Raw genomic sequence first — 20,671 nt, forward strand, 5'->3', positions numbered from 1 at the left:
ATCCTAAAGCCAAATCTAAAATCCTAAACCCAAACTCTAAACCCAAACCATATACCATAAACTCGAACCTTAAACCATAACCCTAAACCCAAACTCTGACCATAAACCCAAACCATATACCCTAAACCCAAGTCCTAAACCCTAAAACCAAACCCTATACCCAAACCATATACCCTAAACCCAAGTCCTAAACCCTAAAACCAAACCCTATACCCAAACCATATGCCCTAAACCCAAACCCTAAACCATAAACCCTAAACCAAAAGTCTAAACCCTAAACCCGAATCATATACCCTAAACCCAAACTCTGAACCCTAAACCTGAACCATATACCCTAAACCCGAACCATATACCCTAAACCCAAAACCTAATCCTAAACCCTAAACGCAAACCCTCATCCATTATGTGACTATGCTATACATATTATGGTATGGAATACTCGACACACCCATTAATTTTGTATATATGAAATTCTCTAAAATTTCTTTAGAGAGAGAGAGATGATGAGTGGCGTCGGTGTTGGAGAACAAAATAGTGTAACTGATCAAGTAGTGAGTAAGAAGAATCATGAAGTAGAAAAGGAGATACAAATTGCAAAAGAAAAGAAAAAGAAATGTATCATATTATACTGTAATTTAAAATAGTATGGAACATATGACGCATGATATAGGGATAAGGATTATGAAGAAAATTAGAATAGTTTACACCATGGAAAAAGAAAGAGAAAGATGGATGGAAGAGAAGGAGAGAGAGGATGACAAATAGATGGAATATAACAACAATTCTATTCTATATTCCGTAAATATAATAGAATACAAAATATATTATTTGAACATTATATGGTAAAAAAAGAAAGAAATATAACACAAGAAAGAATAGAAAAATGTGAGATGAGAAAGAGATAGAAAGATAGAAAGAAAGAGGAAGATATGGATGTAGATATAGGAGAGAAAAAACATGAGAGATGAAAAAAAGATTATATAATTTATAATTCTATTCTATATTTTATAAGTAGAATAGCACATAATTACATTATAACTGTATATATTCAATTTTATAAATATATGTTAGTTTTACAAAATTCAAAACATGTCATATACAAAAAAAAAATCTATGTTTTTTATAGATATGTAAAAATTTTGAATATGTTATTTTTGTACTGATAAAATTAGTTAAAAAGAGATGGGAAAGTGAGAAAAGACAATATAGGCAATATTATTGAAATATCATAGCCAAAAAGTTCTTATGGTTATAGAGTTTTTTTGTTGTTTTGCTATTGTCATTGCCTACAATTTCCCAACTAAATAAGCTACCTACGTATTTTTTGGCCGAACGTATATGTTATTACATCTTTGTATTCATATTTGATCATGAGTTATGACATTTCCTATCATACATAAATCAATAAATCAGTGTCTTTCTTTGTTAACAAGAAAAAAAAAAGGAGAAAATGAATTGGGAAGCGATGCAACAAACAAATAAGATGTCACATTTGAAGTTTTTTTTTTTTGTAAAAGAAAATATAGATATAGGATTAGTTAAATTTAGTGTCCTAGTTTAACAAATATCTCAAGGCCGAAGCAAGAGACAAAGTTGATGTAAATACATACAATTTCACATTTGAAGTTAATCGGTAATTTTCTTACGTTCGTCAATTGTGTTTTTGTTCTTTTGTGCCGAAGAGAATTGATGCGTTTACGATGAGATAATGGAGGATTTATGCTCTCCACCATCTATAATCTTTCTATCTCTTCTTTTCTTCTTTACATTCATTCATTCAGGTAAACCGACCAAATAGACAAGGCCACACTGATAGCTGCTTAAAGGACATTGGAACGTACGTACTAAAAGCGAAAAAACAGAAAAATTATTCGGATACGTATTGACGGCATCAGTTGAGATGAAACTTGTCCATCTCGACCAGCCACATACAGAGCTAAGCTACCCAAACTACTTTTTGGTTTTTTGATTCGCAGAATATAATTACGATTATAGCTAGGTCGGTCGTGATTTTGTTATTTATAACTAAACAATGCAATTTAAGAGATTCAGTGACATTTGTAAGAGATTGCGCAATCTTTTTTTGCAGTAGGTGACAACTTTTTTGTATGGTATCCTTCTGATTAAAAAAGTACACTAGTGTTTCAAATAAATAAAGGCAAAATAGTTTTCTGGTAGCCTGATTTAATTATAGTATTTTTGGAACTGTATAAAGAGAACAAGGTATCTTTACCACAAAACTTGTTTATGTTAAGGGTATTTTTATACAAATATCTTGTTATAGATTATGATTTAGCAGAACTAATTGATGTAGCAAAAAAAAAAACTACAAGATGCTGACAAAAAATGATAGAAAGATTATATAATCTTTCAGACTTTTGGGAAAATAAAGTATGTTTCAGACTTTTGGGAAAATATTGATGTCCACATTTATAGAATATATACTAATTGTTGGCAAAAAAAAAGATAATACGATCATTATTTACATATGTAAATTTTCAATTAAAATGATATAAGGTAACTAACAAATAGTGCCTAATTTCGAAAGAAAGAAAGAAAGAACTAGACAAACAATAGCCCATCACTGACTGATGTTATCTAAAAGCATCTCCAAAAGCACTTTATATTTTTAAGTTTCTCAAATTCTATATTTAGATTTTTAAGCTAGTCTTCTCATAGATAAAATTTTAAAATTATTTGTATTTTATACTATGATCTTTATATTTATGATACTTAATTTAAATTTATGAAAATATAAATAAATAGCACATATATAAATATATTATAGAAATATTAATTAACAAAATGATACGGTTTCTACAGTCGATTTAATTATCATTTGGGTATATTGGATTGTATACATTTCTTTGAATTCAACTATAATATTTTTTTATTCTAAATATAGTATGATTTTGATTAATTTTTTTATTTGCATTTAGGTTGATTGTTGTTTTAGATATGTAAATATATTTTAGTAATTTATGAATAACTTAAGATATATTGTGCTTAGAATTAAATAAAAATAAACCAAATTGTTTGATTCCAAGTTACGTAAATTAGTGTAACGATAATATTTTGAAGTCGCATGCATATATATAAATTTTACAAAAGAACTAAATTGTAACAGTTGGTTAATATTTTGTTTTCATATGTTAATGTGTCTTGAGTCATCCTATAATTTATATTTATAAAACAAATTATAATTATTATAAAATTATATTTTCTTATTGTAATTAAATCTATGATTTTCGATATAAGTTGGATTAGTGAAGTCACTCATGTTATAAATATATTGAGTTAGATATATTCTTTCAAATTCAAACCGAAGTATAATTATTTTATTATAATTAATTCAAGTCAAATTAATTTTATTTATCATTAAATGTGTATGTATTTTCATAATATATATCAAATTAATTGTTGTTTTTAAAGATATTAGAAAATAGAGCGATAATATATACGAAGTTTGTAACTGATACAAGACATATCAATATCTAAAAATAATTAAAATATTTTTATAAATTGTAAATAATTTATACCTTTGATTATGGTTATATTAGATACAACAAACAAAAAAAACATAAAATTTCAAAAGCAAATTTAATATTTAAAATATACACAATTTTAATAATGATAAAATATAATATATTTACCTCTTTAAAGTATATAGTGCGATGTTGTTTTAAAATATTTTATAATTATTTGATCAAAAGATGTTTCTTGTTAAATTTTTTTTTTTTTTTTTTTTGATAACTCTCTAAAATAAGCAGTAAAACATCTATTAGTTTATGTTACTTAATTATTTTATGTAATCATGTAAAACAATATATAGATATATAAAAAATATTTCTATTACTTTGAAAATATATTGATATATTGTTGTACTGTTTAAAATTATGTTTTATAAGAAATAATATTTATTTTTCTAATATAAGATAGTCTGTGAAAATATAAATATAAAGAAAGTATATTTTATGTTATTTTTAAATGGAATTTTACTATTTTGTGAAATTTCCTTTTTAATGAAATAACATTATTTATACATATATTTTCGTTTTTAAATTCGATTTTTAAACTTTATAAATGTTTCCTTTGTTATTATATATATTATTTGGAATTTTTTTAAAAAGGAAACTAAATAAAAATCAATAATAGTATTTAAATATAGTATTTTTTCATTAAGGGTATCAATGTAATCAACCATTGTGAGAGTTAACGTGAGCGCGACACATAAGAAACTGACTTCTCAAATAATATTATAGAGATTCTATATTTTCGTAATGCTTTCATATATGATTAATTAGTGCATTTGTTAAGTTTATTTTTCTAATATTGTTGTTTTATAAATCTAGTTTTGAAAAAACTTATTTTAAAGTTTTTATTTAATTTTATTTGTAAAATTAAAATTATAAAAGCAAATTTGAAATATTTACTAGTTATAAAATTTTGAAAAAAATAAAAAGATTAAATGAAAAAAATATTTAAGAATCATAAATATAATATGTAAACATAATGACCAAAATGCAATGAAAAATGTGAAACTTCAAATTTGAAGTTTTGAGTTGTGACACTCTATATTTGAAGTTTCACTACTCAAAATTTTAAATTTGAAATTTTGAAGTTCTTTTTTTAAGACCAAAAAACTTCATATTTGAAATTATAAACTTTATATTTGAAATTATAAGTGTCTTTTGGAGATGTTTTAAATCGGAAGCATGTAAGATTATTTTTATTTTTTCGAACGGATGCATCTAAGATGTTACCACATAAAACATTGCCATGGAATTAAAAAACCAACAATAATGTAATAAAATATTTACTGAATAAAAAAGACATGATACATTGGTTGGTCCATCAACTAAATCATCAGGATATAAGATAAGATTCTGTAAAATCTGATTCGTATCTTATTTTACTCCTTTTTTTTTCTTTCCTCTGATAAATCGTGATCGCAGATTGCACATGACGATAGTGTAATGCATTTACATCACATCACATGAATTCCTATTTTCCTCAATGCACCACCTCTCACATAAGTGTATACTAAAGTACGTATGGTACACCGTATATCCCGGAATTCTAAACCGTATAAATCTATAGATTCTGTGCGTATGGGTTTGACTGATCTAGAGTATAGTGACGTTCTAGGACATTTGTTCTTTTATTTTTCTGATAAATGTATGAATGGTTTGATTCGAAGGCGAATAAAATGGATGATACTCAAATTATATAAACAAACATGAAGTTTGAAAAAAACATGAAGTTTTAATATTTTTTAAACGTTATTCAAAAGTTAGAAAGAGGCAAACAGATTCCAACACAAATACAAAACGTAACATAAGTAATCCACCATACACCACATCAATATATTAAAACTTATCACATAGATAAATATCAAATATATTTATTTATATAAATCCAAGTTTTTATATCATATATATAGTTAATACAATCATAGCGTAAAGGAGAGCTGCGGGCAGCATTTAACTTTATCTCAACCATTTCTTTTTGAAGCTGCTTCAGCCTCTCTACATAACCAAACAGGACACATCACACTAAAAGGCTAACTGTTTTGTAACAAAAACCTAACTTCCACACCAAGCAACCCCAATACTTTCACAGAGAAAATACGGGAATAATGGTAAAACTCCAATTACAAACCGGAACTTAACTTAAGAGAATTAATGACACTATATATTAGAAAAATCTTCAATATGTGTTCCGTAGATTTATTTTTATTTTCTACAAATCAGACGCGGAAATTCTTGCCGGAGAAAGTCTGACCAAACTGCCAGTTGCTCGGAACGATGTTGTTGGAAGTGGAGCTTCGGCCATCGGAGGTTTTGACTCGGAAGGAAAGAGACTGGCCGGCAAGAATTGCGTTGGATTGCCAGTTTTGTCCCCAGTTCCGGCTAAGACCTAACCAACCTGTGTTGCTTCCTTTAACACTCACCATCTGGACGTTTCCGGCTCCAGCTACGTTAGTGACCAGCACCAAGTTGAAGTACTTTGATCCATTGATTGTGAATCTCATACCTCCCTTCTTTCTACATGGGATCCTGCAACACCGCCAAAAAATATATTATATATTGACATTATTTATGTCCGAAAAATGTATAATATAAAAAATAGTAGAGAATGTTTATGCTTATTAGATAGACACTAAATATTTTTAATAATTTTAGGCATTTTCATGACCGGCAAATGAATGGGGTGCAGCAAAGAAGTGTCGGCTCTTAGATGATTTCAGTGCAATCCATTACAACAACAAAATTGTTTCGAATCTAATACAAGAAGGGTTGAGACGTGTAAACTACTGACCTCGGGATTTTTACCAGACACATTATCTAACAACGTCATAGTAAAGGGTGTTTTTGTGATTTTCCAAGATAGATGTGTTGTGGCGAAGACAATAAATAATTTTTTGATGGTTAAGGCCTATATGTGGCTTTCATAGGTCTAAAATACAGTAAAGGTGTGACTGCATAGGCTCAAGTTGAGCCGCTCAACTAAAACAGTACGCTAACAGAAAACTTTTATGTCTGGTTCCCAAGGAAAAATAAAGAAAAGCTTTAGCAACTTTCTCGGGAAAATAAGAGAAGATGGAATAAAGAATAGAGTGAACATGCCAAGGCTCTGAAAATCTTCAAGCTCACAGATTCTTAGATTCGGGATCCTAATTAAATAAAAAGATGAAAGAAACCTCTGCAGTAAAATAAAAATCTACCTTGGGTAAGAGAGAGAGAGAGAGAGAGAGAGAGAGAGAGAGAGAGAGAGAGAGAGAGAGAGAGAGAGAGAGAGAGAGAGAGTGTGAGATATGAAGATCTACCTGCGGTAAGAAACTGGGACAATACCGGCCTTATACTTAGCAATGGATAGAAACATAGGCATGGCGAGATCAAAGTGCTCACGAGGAGGGTTACACCAACCACCATTGTCGCTAGCTTGAGCAAAGTTAGGTGGACAGAAATTAGTAGCGGTAATAAGAATCGATGGGTTTCCTGGAAGACACCAGCCTGGATCATTGACACATTTGAGCTCAAAGCAAGCCCCACAGCTCAAACCATTGTTGAATAAGGCCGTACTTAAAGCCGCCGTGTTCACACCGTAACCTTGGCTGTACAAATTCCCGTACCCGCAGGCACCACCTACAACAATACAAACCGTTGCGTTAAATGTCTGTTCAGTGATCATAGTGTGCTAAAGAACGTGATATTGACATAAAAATGTCGTATTTGGAGATCTTGATTAATATGTAAGAATATGGTTTTTAACACACAAAATATATATTACATGTAAGAAGATCTTGGTGAAAATCGTAAAAGAAAAAGGAATCGCAGATTAAATAGTAGAGAACTTTTCGGATACGATGAATAAAATATGAGAGAAAAAGTGTGTAGCGGTAGACGTGAGAGGATGAAAGTGATAATTTGAAAACTTTGGGTCTAAAATGAAAAAATAAAGGTGTGAGAGAGTGTACCCATAGTGCCGGAAGCGTCAGCTTCACCGTAGAAGGTGGCGTGTGCGTTGATCCAGGGACCTCCGGTGTAAACTCCCGGGATTTTCGCGTTTACTGTGGTCGCCATCAGCGCAGCTACCACCATAAGCACCATCGATGTCATTACTTTTGCCCCCATTTTTTTCTTTTTGTAGAGAAAAAAGTTCTTTAAGAGTTCTGAAAGAGAGAGAGAGGGGAGTATTGTGTGAGACGAGAAAGGTAGGAAGGCTACTTATGAAGGGAAAGAGGCAGAGAGCAAACGAGCTTACGGTAATAATATATTTATTATAATTTATTTAAGTCATTTGAAGGTTTTTATTACTTTTTATCAAAGGAAAAACAAATAATTTGTGATTCCGCATTTGAGTTTGATTCTTTTTTCATGAATCATTACCGTTTATGTTTGAGTGACTTTATTCATGCATATTTCATAATTATATATTTTAACTAGTGGAAAATGTGTCTTTAAGAGTTACTAAATTTGTGTGAAAACATCAAATGATTTCGTGATATAGATATGTTTATCTGAATAGATTATAATCAGAATTTGAAAATATTAAAGAAATATGGAAAGTTACATTATAAAATTATAATTATTCCTCTTCCGTTTTTAATAATTATTCCATTTTTGGAACTTATTCTTTTGTTTCTAACTTTCTGCAAAGCAATAAAGAAAAATTATAATTATTCCTCTTCCGTTTTTAATAATAATTATTTTTTTTTATTCAAAAAAAAAGAAAAAAGAAAAATCTTCTGACTCTTTTCGTCATCAGAACTTTTCATATTATTTACATATTCGCAGTAGTTTAAAAATGTTACGGACTCCAGTCTGAAAAGTAACTTCAAATATTCTGCGTGAAATTGTAGTTTCATCGGGAATAGTAGCGCCGCAAAGGGAATAGAACTGCATCAGTCTATCCTTAACTGAATAACTAATCAACCAAAAGGTAATTGATAGTTTTTTTTTTGTCACAAATTGATAGTTTTCTCAGATAATAAATTTAGTCTCATTGTTATTTTTTTTTTTTTATTAACCAGGTGTTGGCCCCTTCAGGACTCACCACCTAGGCCCGGCACCACTCTGCGTCTGTATCGGTTAAGGCCCTGGACACGCCTCCCCGTCCGAGTTTCGAACCCGCGTTCCCTCAGCCGAAGCTTCGGGGTACCACTGGACTAACTTGTCCGGGTGTCTCATTGTTATTTTTGTGATATCTCTAACAAGTAACATCGACTAAGAATACTTTGTTACATTTTTTTCTTCAAACGGGTTGATACTTTTTTTTTCAAACGGGTTGATACTATTGTTATTTTGGTACTTACGATAAAAAGACCAAAACCCACTAAAATGCAACATTTTGTATTTATTGTTAGTAAGTTAATAATATATTTTTATCATTATACATAAGCCAAAATAATAGCATACACACATGGTGCGCACATGGGCACCTGATGCATTTTTCTTTTGGTCAATTTGCAAGCTGTGTGACCTATTGGAAATCCCACATGAATTAAACTCTCCGATCGGATCCGATATGTATGTGTGTCGTGTACTCGTATCGTCAGAAAATATATATAAAGAAAATACTACATGTACGTTGTATAATCGTGTTTCATCGGTTGTAAGGAAATCATGTATGCGTAACCCCTTTCGAAAAGAAAAAGCGATGTATGCATGTTTGTTCAAATTCTGATGTGTAATTTTAATTCATTCCGATGCAGAACTGCATAAAGAAAAAAATACAGAAGATCACATCATGAAAAATATATACTAAAATGAGTAATATTACAACTAAAATTATATTTCAAAACTCTTCATATATATCATATACTCCATTTTTAGATAAATTTAAATATTCGACCACTATATATATATCCATGTGGATACCTTTATTGCCAATATAAGTTCACATTTGTTTAGTTCTATAATAATTGATCTCAAGGGACCGTATGTTTATCTTTTACTATTACAGTACCATATATGTTTTCACACATTTGTTGGGTGTTTGTGATTTAACAAACTCATGTATCCTAATTACATTGTTTCTACATATATCGTATGTATGTGAATCTGTAATTCCTCCCTATACCAAAACTATTCATCTATCGCAATAGAGGACACTTAATAAATTGTCTTTTGGATAAATTATTACTCCAAATTTAAGCAAAAAAAAAAGATAAAATATTACTATATGTGAGTTAATTTGTTTAAGATTCATGTTGTTAATTAAGTAACAATTGTTAATTAGTTAAGAGAAATTCATGTGCAATTAATATTTGTTGGGGCAATTTAAGAAGCAAATAAATACTTAGATCTCACGTCGTCCGTACCACTTGACATCCAGCACTAGTTTAGTGTTTCCTATGTACGATCGAAACCGTAACACTACTTTAAACAGCGGTCGACTTTGAGTTTGCTAGAAAAAAATGTGGGTGGCTTTTTTTTTAAAGCAAGAAAAAATGTGTGTTGTAGGTTGATACATGCATAATTATGAGTATTGCGTACATATCAAGTTATCAACTAGCCGGTGACCGTTAATAATGGTTAGAAAACATAATTAGGAACATAGTAACATGAAACGATTCGTTTAGTTGTTTGTTGCTTCACATTAAATTTTAATCGATACGCAAACGCTATCTCATCCATCTCGACGTACATTTTCAGCATTTGACTATTTTCATGTTCCACCGCAACTAAACTCTCGGTACGATTGACTTTGTAAACAGCGTACGAATTCTTTTTTCTCTGTTTATTATCGTACAAGTCAACCTGCTTGGAACGGGTTAAGGCCACATGCTGAATTACAAGTGTAAAATCCTTGAGTCGTGTCTCTTGTGTTGGAGTTGATACTAGACTTGGAAGAAGAGAGGCTACCATTCGTCTGGTTCAATCATTTAGCATATAAGATCGAGATTCGAGATAGTATATGTGTATGGTCACTGCGAGTTTAGACGTACGTATCCGTCGTTTTTATAATCTACTCAGAATGTCACTAGTCAAGTAATTTAGATAAACATATGCTTTTTGGAGATATTTTTCCACATCAGATTATGGTTTTGCCCAGCACTATATATAAATCAAAGACGTAATATAGTATATAATCCATAGATAACTTAAGCCGCAACATTGTAAAATAAAACTTGGGTGAAGTTGGGTGAAATAAAACTTGCTAGTAGTAAATATATATATTTTTAAAAAAACTTGGGTGAAGTTTTCTCAAGAAAGAATATGCTCCTTATTATTCCGCAAAACGAGTCAAGTCATTTCGCCGATTAATCTGACAATAGCAGAGTAAGTTCCGCAGCAACCGCTCACAACGCCGACGATAATGATGAATATACAAATCGCCATCTGAAAAAAAAAACGAAAATCTTATATATAAGAACGTAGCTGTTTTACGTTTGCTGTGAAGCATTGACTATGAAAACGTAATACTATTTTTTTTGAACTTCAAAACATAAATAAAAATTGAACATATAGGTTTATATTCTTACCTGAAAGTTGGTTAATCTACCCTTCATAATCTTTAGATAACAGAGACACGGGAATATTACCGCCTGAGAAAACGTAAAAAAAACCATAATCGTCCAGAACATTGTTTTCATCAAAAGATTGTTTTTTTTTTGTTCTTGGAGAAACTTACGATAAGCATTGCGGCGAAAGATCCGATCAGAGCCGCGACAGTAGCTGTAGTTGACATTTTTTACAATGACGGATATTATTGTTTTCTAGAAATGGTTTTCTTGAGCAAAAAGTTAGGTTACAAAGGAGTGAGAGAGAGAAAAATAGTACCGAAGAAGGGGACTGTGAGTGCGACGACCAAAGTAGAGAGAACTAAGATGGTTCTGATAAGCATAGAAACACCTTTGGATCTCATCTTTCTTGACGAAGAAGGTAAGAGTTCTTCTAGGCTTAGCAAGACGGGAGTGAGCGTTAAAGGGTATTTTGTCATTGGCGTAATAACCTAATATTATAACAATTTGAAATGAACTGAGAAAAAGAAATACATGATGAGCATTATGTGGAGAAGATATGAGTTTTGTCTTTATCTTACCGCTGTCCAAACCGCGATTTTAGATGAGGTGAAATGTTGAGGCATGTTAAGTGTGAACTGGGATTGTATCGCCTCGCCAAACATAGTGTATCCACAAACCGATATAGCGATGTAAAATAGCGTGCAAAGGCCAAAACTGCATAAACACAAATACATACATCATTAGAGATGGAAATAAGTCCTAACCAGAGGTTTCTTGTTTCACAAGAAATCTTTTTAACCTTGTAAGAAGCACAACTGGAAACTTGGAAGGCTCTTTCATGGAAGAGTAAATGTTGGGTAAAACAGAGTGACCACCAAAACCAAACCCATATATTCCTATGGCGACAGGTAGGTTAGTTAAATCAAGAATTTGTCCTTGAATTTGAAATCCAACTCCGCCTACGGATCCGACCCAAAAGAGGCAAAGCGCAAGCAAGATTGAAGAGAAGACCCCTCCGGCTAGTTAAGAAAAGAAAAATGAATGAAATGTCACCCTTTGAAATTAGAACTAAATAGATGAAAAATTTGGAAATAATTAATTGTTAATTTTAGGAGATGAACCTGAGATATAGGACAATAAGCTAAGGTCTCTAAGCCAAACAGTGGGAAGAACGATAAGAGTGGTGGTAATGGCGAAAACTTGATTGGAGTTTAGAGATATTCCACTGATGTATAAGGAGGTATTTGGGAACATCCCAGACAAATTATCACTCATCATGATTATGTATTCCACACAAGTTGCCTACAAAATACAAGAAAAATAGTTTCAGCAAGATTCGGTCAAAATAACTTTTATGTTGTATATAAGTGTTTTGGACTAATTAAGACTAATCCTAAACGCGAAAGAAATTTTGGTGCTTACGTATAAGTCCGCGTCGAGAAATATCTGAAATGTAAATACAGCAATTAATTAGGATCATACACAAGTTAAGATGATCTGTTAGGGAATGGAGAGAGAGTATAGCTTACTGAGAGGAGAATGCGTCCAGTGGTGCCAAATGCAACTTGACCGATGTCCGGGTAAGTGTGGACTCCAGGTGAGTTCTCGAGACATCTCTTGAGGAGAACACCTGTGTAGAGAGTGATGATGCCAAATGAGAAGAGTAAGAGAAGCGCTGACCATCCTCCTTCTTTCAATGCATAAGGCATTGAAAGCAAAGCTCCTCCACATAGAACATTGATTCCTGCAACAAAGAGAAGTTGATTATTTTCCTACACTAACAGAAAACCTTTAAAAAAGTCAAGTTGAAAGACTCTTAAATGATTACCGTTTAAAACGGATTGAGATAAAGTGGACTTGCGGCTTTCTTGGGGAATCGAAAGATCCTCCGAGACTGATAGCTTGAGATGAGAAGCAATAAACGGTTTGATGGATGATGCAACAGAGTTTTGGGTCTCATCTTTGTCGATGAGAAGTGACTGTTTGCTTGAGGAAGAAGTAAATGAGCTAAAAGCAGAGCTTTGTCGCCTCTTGCGAAATGAAGAGACAAGATTTGTGCTAATAGGAGGTGTAACTCCAGTCAACAAATCCATAGATTGACTGAAAACAGAACCAAGAAAAGAAAAATATTATCTAAATAAGAATTTTTTAGATCTCTTACAAAAACAGCAGACCGATCTTTTTTGATTTACCGAAAACTCCGAGGCCATGTAACGGCATCATCGTTATTTGATCCGTTTCGAGATAAAGGAGTAGACGGAACGGAGCTATGGGCTTGGCTTTCTTCGTCCTCTTCCTCATCTGTGTGATACAAATCTTCCCTTTCTTGCTCGGTTGTCTCCTCTTGCTTCATCTTCTTAGTATGTTTCTGTCAAGATAATCAACGAAGAGACGGAGAAGAAGAGAGTGCTACGAACCTGAGGTGGAAGTGCACTCTTATAGCCATATGTCAAAATCTGTGATAGTTTTCACAATATTATTTTCTTTCCCAAAACGAAGATTTTTTATTTATTGAAAGGAATCATTTAAGAGGGTGCATGAAGACGTGTTTCTCTTTGTCTATGTTATAAGTGCATCCACCCAGTAAATGCAAATCTCTAGAAATTATAAAGTGACACAAGTAACCTTTGAACACCACTGTGACACTTTTAGAACCCACTAATGGGAGTTATAACCTTTTTGTTATAGTTGAGCTAAGATTTGATGCCGTACGACTATGTTAGGCCACATTATATGTGGTGATAAGAGATTATGTTAAGGCAAAGTACATATGGCGTTAGGACATTTGTCAAACTTAGATATGACTTTAAACAAACATTTGCCGTTAAATTCCTGTTAAATTACAGAGAAAGTGTGCATTTTAATAGTGCATATGCGTGATCTGGTGGCCACGGAGTGGGAGTAAACATTTCAGAGAACAAGGGGTTATAATATTGACACGAACAATCCACTACGCCATGTTTATATAGAATTATTATTTGTTAATTGTGCTATATTCATTTTTAATGGAACTACATATTACAAACGTTGACGGTTTATCGCAGGGGACTTGGCTCGAAATTAAGATTAAATAATGAAAAAATTTCATGCGAGGTTATTTTAAAATTTATAATTGCACATGATGTAATGATCATTGATAAATAGGGGGTTGTATATGCGTTGTCATGCATGCAGTCAATATTAAAGAATTGAAGATAGATCTTACATTAATGTTTCCAAACTTGCACAAAACTGTCAAAACATAGCAGCATTTGAAAAACTAATGAGAAAAACTTAGCCATGCTTATAAAACTCCGATATGTACATATTCTCCATTTTCATCACCGTGACAACACATCTAGTATGATAATCGTTGTAGCAATGAATCTAATTAAATTCAAAACATCCTGATCTCCATTTTCCATAAATCATGATACAAGCAAATTTTAAATAGATGCATGACACAAACTGATATTAAAATAAACACATACTGAAAATGTTGTATGATTAATATACCATATATATAGCACTCGATCGTAAAAGTACTTAAATTATCATAATAGATAAAATTATGCAAAATAAATCTTTAAAAGTTTGCAAAAAAAAAAGGTTTTATTCTAATGAGCGTATCCTTGCTATTCTTTGATGAAGTTTATCGAGAAAGAGTAAAAACCATTTAGGCCATTTCTTTTCTTTTTTTGTAAACTACCATTTAGGCCATTTCGCCAATTAATCTAGCGATAGCAGAGTAAGTTCCACAGCAACCGCTCACAACGCCGATAATGACGATGAAAATACAAATTCCCATCTGAAAACCAAAACAGTTTTCTAGTCAAACTGCGAACAATGAAAATAGAAAAATCGAAAGATTTAATCGTGTCCTTACTTGAGAGTTACGTAATCTACCCTTCATAATGCTCATATAGCATAGACACGGGAATATTAACGCCTGAGAAGAAGACCAAAACCAAAATCGTCAAAAACGTGTTTTCATCGTTAGTTCCAGAAGAGATTCGTTTGTTTTATTAGAGACTTACGATAAGCATTGCGATGAAAGATCCGATCAGAGCGGCGACAGTAGCTGTAGTTAACGTTTTTACAATAACGAGGTTGTCACATGTTTTTGTGTTTCTAAAAATAGGTTTCTTGAGAAAGAAGCTAGGGTAATGGGAAAGTGATAGAGAGCTTACCGAAGAATGGAACTGTGAGTGCAACGACCAAAGTGGATAGAACTAATACGGTTCTAAAAAGCATAGAGGCACCTTTGGATCTCATCTTTCTTGACGAGGACGGTATGAGTTCTTCTAGGCTTAGCACGACTGGAGTGATGGTCAAAGCGTATTTCGTCACTGGTGTAACGACCTAAATATTAAAAAGTTCGAAAGTAGTTGTGAAATATACTAAGATTAATTATAATGTGAAGAAGAGACGAGTTTGTTGATTCGAAAGTTGTCTAACCGCTGTCCATGCTGCGATTTTAGATGAGGTGAAATGTTGAGGCAAGTTCAATGTGAACTGGGATTGAATCGCGTCACCAAACATCGTGTATCCACAAACCGCTACAGCGATGTAAAATAATGTGCAAAACGCAAAACTATATAAAGCAAAGATTAATATTTACTGAGATAATGATCTAAAGGTTTCTTGCGTTACAAGCAGGTGTTTTATCACCTGATGAGAAGCACAAGAGGAAACTTGGAAGGCTCTTTCATGGATGAATAAATGTTGGGGAAGACAGAGTGACTCCCAAAACCAAAACCATAAATTCCAATTGCAACGGGTAAGTTTGTTAAATCGAGAGCTTTTCCACTCAGGTGAAACCCAACTCCACCGACAGAGCCAGCCCAAAAGAGGCAGAGCGCAAGCAAGATTGAAGAAAAGACACCTCCGGCTAAGGAATGAAATTAATATACAAAACATTTCTTATACATAAGAAGATGAATTCTGAAGTATATATATGTATTGTGTAAAATAGGAGAGATGAACCTGAGAGATAGGACAATAAGCTAAGGTCTCTGAGCCAGACAGTGGGCAGAACAATTAGAGTAGTGGTAATGGCGAAAACTTGTTTAGAATCTAGAGTTAGTCCACTGATATATAAGGACGTGTTTGGGAACATCCCAGACAAATTATCACTCATCATTATTATATACTCCACACAAGATGCCTAGAAAAAAAAAGAATAGTGTCAATATATAACGATGTTGTAGATTTGTGATGGACTTAACTGGTTCAAATCGGCCTAATAGAACCGGTTTAAACAAACACGCAACGGCAAAGGAACGTGGAAATTCAAGGCATATCACATTGAATTGAAGTTTCAATGAACAAAGAAACATGAAAGAGAGGTTGGTACTTACATATAACTCCACGTAAAGAAGTATCTGAAATATAATTTGAAACCATAAGTTAGGATGGATCACACACGACCAACTGTCATCATGATCTCGTAAGACCATTTAAAAGTTTCTTACAGATACGAGGATCCGTCCTGTGGTGCCAAATGCGGCTTGACCAATGTCGGGGTAAGTGTGGATTCCAGGTGAATTCTCGAGACATCTCTTGAGGAGAATACCTGTGTAGAAAGTGATGACGCCAAAGGAGAAGAGTATGAAAAGCCCTAACCATCCTCCTTCTTTCACTGCGTAAGGCATTGTAAGTAAAGCTACTCCACATAGAACATTGATTCCTACAACAGCCAGAAAGAGACAAGAAGATTATACATATTGATTATACATATTGATGTATAATAATTTTTTTTAGAATTTTCCAAACTTTTCCAACATATAAAATACATATATATAGATATTGATAAGTAATTAAGTTGAAACTAACTAAACTCGGTCCTTTGATTTAATTATTTATTATAAAAATACGGAAAAGAACCAAACCAAAAATAAACATTCCTATATACTACAACAATTATTACCGTTAAGTACGGATTGAGAGAAGGTGCAGCTGCGGGATTCTTGGGGAATCGAAAGATCTTCCGGGACTGAAAGATTGAGACGAGAAGCAAGAAATGATTTGATGGATGTTACAACCGAGTTTTGGATCTCATCTTTGTCTTTGTCGATGAGAAGTTTCTGTTTGCTTGTGGAAGAAGTAAAAGAATCGAAAGCAGAGCTTTGTCGCCTCTTGCGAAATGAAGAGACAAAACTTGTCCTCGTTGGAGGTGTCACTCCGGTCAACATATCCATCGATTGTCTGAAATTAATCACAAAAAAAAACATATAGATGACGCAGATTCTTTAGATCTGTTACATACAAAAAAAGCAATTCAATTTTCTTTTTAATGTACCGATAACTTCGAGGCCACGGAACGGGATCGTTATCGGATCCATGACGAGATAGAGGAGTTGACGGAACAGAGCTCTCGGCTTGGCTTTCTTCTTCATCATCTGTGTGATACAAATCTTCCCTTTCTTGCTCGAATGTCTCGTCTTGCTTCATTTTCTTTTGTATATTATAGTCACATAGAAATGTAGAATTGAAGAAAAACAGTGGAGGCAAGGAAACGTGTTTTGCTTTCTGGTTCCATTTTATAGTCACGTAATATATGACCCTCCCACCGTTTGTTTTTTCTTTTTCTCGAAGCTGATTTTTTTAAAAAGTTTCTTATATATTTTTAAAGACTCCAAATATATATTTATTTTCATATAACTCACGCTATATCTCTGCAAAACATAATTTACTCGGGTGTCTTAGTGCCCCTAAAAGATGTAGATTCAAAATTTTGCTAACTTAGGGAGTCATGTTTTAGACCACAAGGTGGTGGGCTAGTGGTCTTGAGGCAGTTCCAACGCCGATACGGACCCGGGTTCGAATACCCCTTGTGGCCACGAAATGCTTTACGCCCTCCCCAAGTTTAAATTTAAGCGCGGCGTTGGTGCTGGGCCCTTGGGTAATGGGTATTAGTAACGGCTGGTTTCGGGCCAGGGGTGACTACGGGCCTAAGGATTGCGGAAAGCTACGGAAGTGACTACGGGCCTATGGGTTGCGGAAAACTACGGAAGTGTCTACGGGTCTACGGGTTGCGGAACATCCCTGTTAAAAAAAAAAAAAAAAAAAAAAAAAAAAAAAGGGAGTCATGTTTTAGATCCCATTTAAAAATCTAGAAAAAAGATTTACCATGGCTGTATTTCTTCTTGAAACTTAGTTTGTGTTTCATCTCGAGATACCCCAAACCTTTAGAAAAAATATAATTTACTTATAACTTTTTAAATAGTATAAACATGGCAAAGTTTATTATATACAAAATAAACTAAGACATATAATAATTTGCATATAAAAATAATAATTTAATTTATAGTTAGTTAGATCACCTTCAATGAAGATTCTCTTCCAAAATTTCTTAATATACATATGTTGGGTTTTCAATATTTTTTTAAAATCCGCAATTAAACACTACTTTTTATATATGCACACACATATATGTATATTAAAATTTTGGAAGAAAACTTCCATTGGAAACACTCTTAGATGCTTGTTTTTTAATTTATAACTAGATTTTGACATGCGCTTTGGAAGCGCGGAATATTTTACGATGAAAAATTTCACTAATAACTTAACAAATATTTTTGGTAATTTTAAAGAGTGTGTATTTAAAATATTTTTGCATTTAAATCAGTGTTTTTAAATTTAACCCGATTGTGATTATACCGGTTAATCCGGAGATCTGACAATTCAATTTAGGTTTTTAAAATATTCATATTAAAAAAATCACTAAAACCCGAGACTAACCGATTGAACTGATGGATGACCGATATGTAATCTAATTAGATTTAAATTGTAATAGTTTCATATTTTGTAGTCTTATAATCCAAATTTTAAAGTTCATTATTTTGCAATTTATGAAATTATAACGTTTCTACAAAATTTTAAAGAGAAAATGATAAATATAAAATAATTAAGATTAATTATTGTATTGTTTGGAAATATTGATAGTAGTATAAAAATATATTGTTTGGAAACATTGATAGTAGTATAAAGAAATAAGTATATTGTTTGGAAACATGGATAGTAATATAAAGAAAGAAACATTAGTAATTTAATGTAGGTTTAACTATAAAGTATAAATGTGTATTTAATTTAAAAACTTATAAAATAAATGTTAGGTCCAACAGAATGTTTCTGTTTTAATAAGATAGATTTACTCCATAAATAACTTATATCTAATAATTTTCCATTTAAATTGACCTGGAATTTTACTCACATGAATCTTCCATTGTGAGCATATGGTTGTTTATCATAAAACTCGTAATAAATCTTGTAATACTTTTAATTTAATTTAATTTGGAAGTAAAATACTCATACGGGTTCACCGTTCATCTATAAATATAGGTTTGATTTAAGCATTAAAGGGAAAAAATATGAGGAACGTTTCGCGCGTGGCTGTTATTTAAAAGAAGGGCCCATAATAACTAAACACGTAATGGAAAATGGAACCAGGCAGATGTGAATGCATGTGATGCGATAAAAAGTCAATGGGAGATTGTCATTATTGGTCATTAGATCAACTCCAATGGTGTTACCCACCATTGGAATCCTTAGGAATAGATTAATATTATTTGTTTTATTTTTTATTTTTTGAATAGTTTAGGATTCTAATCACAATTTATATGTCCAATGGTGTTACTAATATGGAGTTCTTAGATTTTTTTTTTTTTACCTTAAGAACAGATCCAAGACAGCAATGCAACACAACATTGTAATTTCAAAAGGAACAAGAAGTAACCTGGAGCTGATTGTTGGAGAGATCAAGAACAAACAACCCTTGTATCCTCTCCAAAACGCTTCAGGAAGCAACCTCAGCTTCATCTTCGTTTGAGATTGCAGGGACTGTAAAAGTCTCAACGTAAGGAAGGGTGTAACACGTTATATGGGCAGGGACGAGGAGATACGTTACCTGGTTTCAGATGTTTTCTCTTGCCATCAATCACTTCATCTTCGTTTCTTTACACAAGCAGCAGCAGCAAAAAAAAAACAGAGAAAGAAAGTTATTATCACAACACATTCCTTGCAAAACAGAGTGAGTGTCCACATATCATTATACTATACCTTCCATTAAGAGAAGATTGGTTAGTCCGATGAAGGTTCTTGATAATTGCATCGAAACATGCCTTCTTCCTGTAAACAATCATCATTAATAGAATCAATGTAGCAATCTGGGAACTCGGAAGTCTCACCACAACTAGGCAAAAGAGCATGAGAAGTAGAAGTTCTTCATGAAGAGTTAAAACCATCATCTGAACCACCCATTCACGATGACCACACACCATCACTAAGATGAAACCAAAACCTAAATCAAGAAGAAACAAACACCCGGTAGAACAGTCATCTCAACCACACCTTCATATGGACAGAACAAAGCCTCAACCTCTTTCTATTGCTTCAAAACTAAGAAGCCACCAAGGAACTCCAGAGACCAAGAAAGACCACAAGTAACATTTATTCGAAGGGTAGGAGAAGGACGTATTAGAACCTGAAACTCAGATTATCAGACGCCGCCGGAATCTTCACACCCACCTTCGTACACGCCGCCGGAATCTTCACACCCACCCAATCTCCTCCACGCCGCCGGAATCTTCACACCCACCTTCGTACACCCTGATCCAAGGTTCCTTAATTCATCATCTTCCTGTCCAAATTCATCATCCCCCATCATCACCTCCGATTTACCTTCACTGTTTCACAATCGCTTTTCCTCTTGGAGAGAAT

The 20,671-nt window shown here is 32.8% G+C and overlaps 3 protein-coding genes across 3 annotated transcripts; all 3 read right to left on the minus strand.

Moving 5' to 3' along the window:
* Positions 1–5,403: 5,403 nt before the first annotated feature.
* On the minus strand, positions 5,404–7,710 carry LOC108844646 (expansin-A9). Its single transcript, XM_057005578.1, has 3 exons — positions 7,481–7,710; positions 6,830–7,148; positions 5,404–6,059 (listed from the first exon to the last, which is right to left on the minus strand). The coding sequence occupies exons 1-3, from the start codon at positions 7,635–7,637 to the stop codon at positions 5,750–5,752; spliced, it is 786 nt and encodes a 261-aa protein (XP_056861558.1). The 5' UTR covers positions 7,638–7,710; the 3' UTR covers positions 5,404–5,749.
* Positions 7,711–10,663: 2,953 nt separating this feature from the next.
* LOC108844645 (amino acid transporter AVT1E-like) lies at positions 10,664–13,470 on the minus strand. Its single transcript, XM_018617930.2, has 11 exons — positions 13,165–13,470; positions 12,801–13,072; positions 12,502–12,716; positions 12,395–12,418; positions 12,094–12,274; positions 11,772–11,991; positions 11,551–11,686; positions 11,289–11,460; positions 11,140–11,183; positions 10,991–11,053; positions 10,664–10,847 (listed from the first exon to the last, which is right to left on the minus strand). Exons 1-11 carry the CDS (start codon positions 13,323–13,325, stop codon positions 10,752–10,754), a joined length of 1,584 nt encoding a protein of 527 aa, XP_018473432.1. The 5' UTR covers positions 13,326–13,470; the 3' UTR covers positions 10,664–10,751.
* Positions 13,471–14,410: 940 nt separating this feature from the next.
* On the minus strand, positions 14,411–17,557 carry LOC108844644 (amino acid transporter AVT1E). Its single transcript, XM_018617929.2, has 11 exons — positions 17,253–17,557; positions 16,881–17,158; positions 16,426–16,640; positions 16,312–16,335; positions 15,938–16,118; positions 15,623–15,842; positions 15,410–15,545; positions 15,142–15,313; positions 14,989–15,032; positions 14,838–14,900; positions 14,411–14,759 (listed from the first exon to the last, which is right to left on the minus strand). Exons 1-11 carry the CDS (start codon positions 17,402–17,404, stop codon positions 14,664–14,666), a joined length of 1,581 nt encoding a protein of 526 aa, XP_018473431.1. The 5' UTR covers positions 17,405–17,557; the 3' UTR covers positions 14,411–14,663.
* Between the last annotated feature and the right edge of the window lie 3,114 nt (positions 17,558–20,671).

The sequence above is a fragment of the Raphanus sativus genome, chromosome 3, assembly GCF_000801105.2.
Source record: "Raphanus sativus cultivar WK10039 chromosome 3, ASM80110v3, whole genome shotgun sequence".
In the NCBI taxonomy this organism is placed as follows: Eukaryota; Viridiplantae; Streptophyta; class Magnoliopsida; order Brassicales; family Brassicaceae; genus Raphanus; species Raphanus sativus.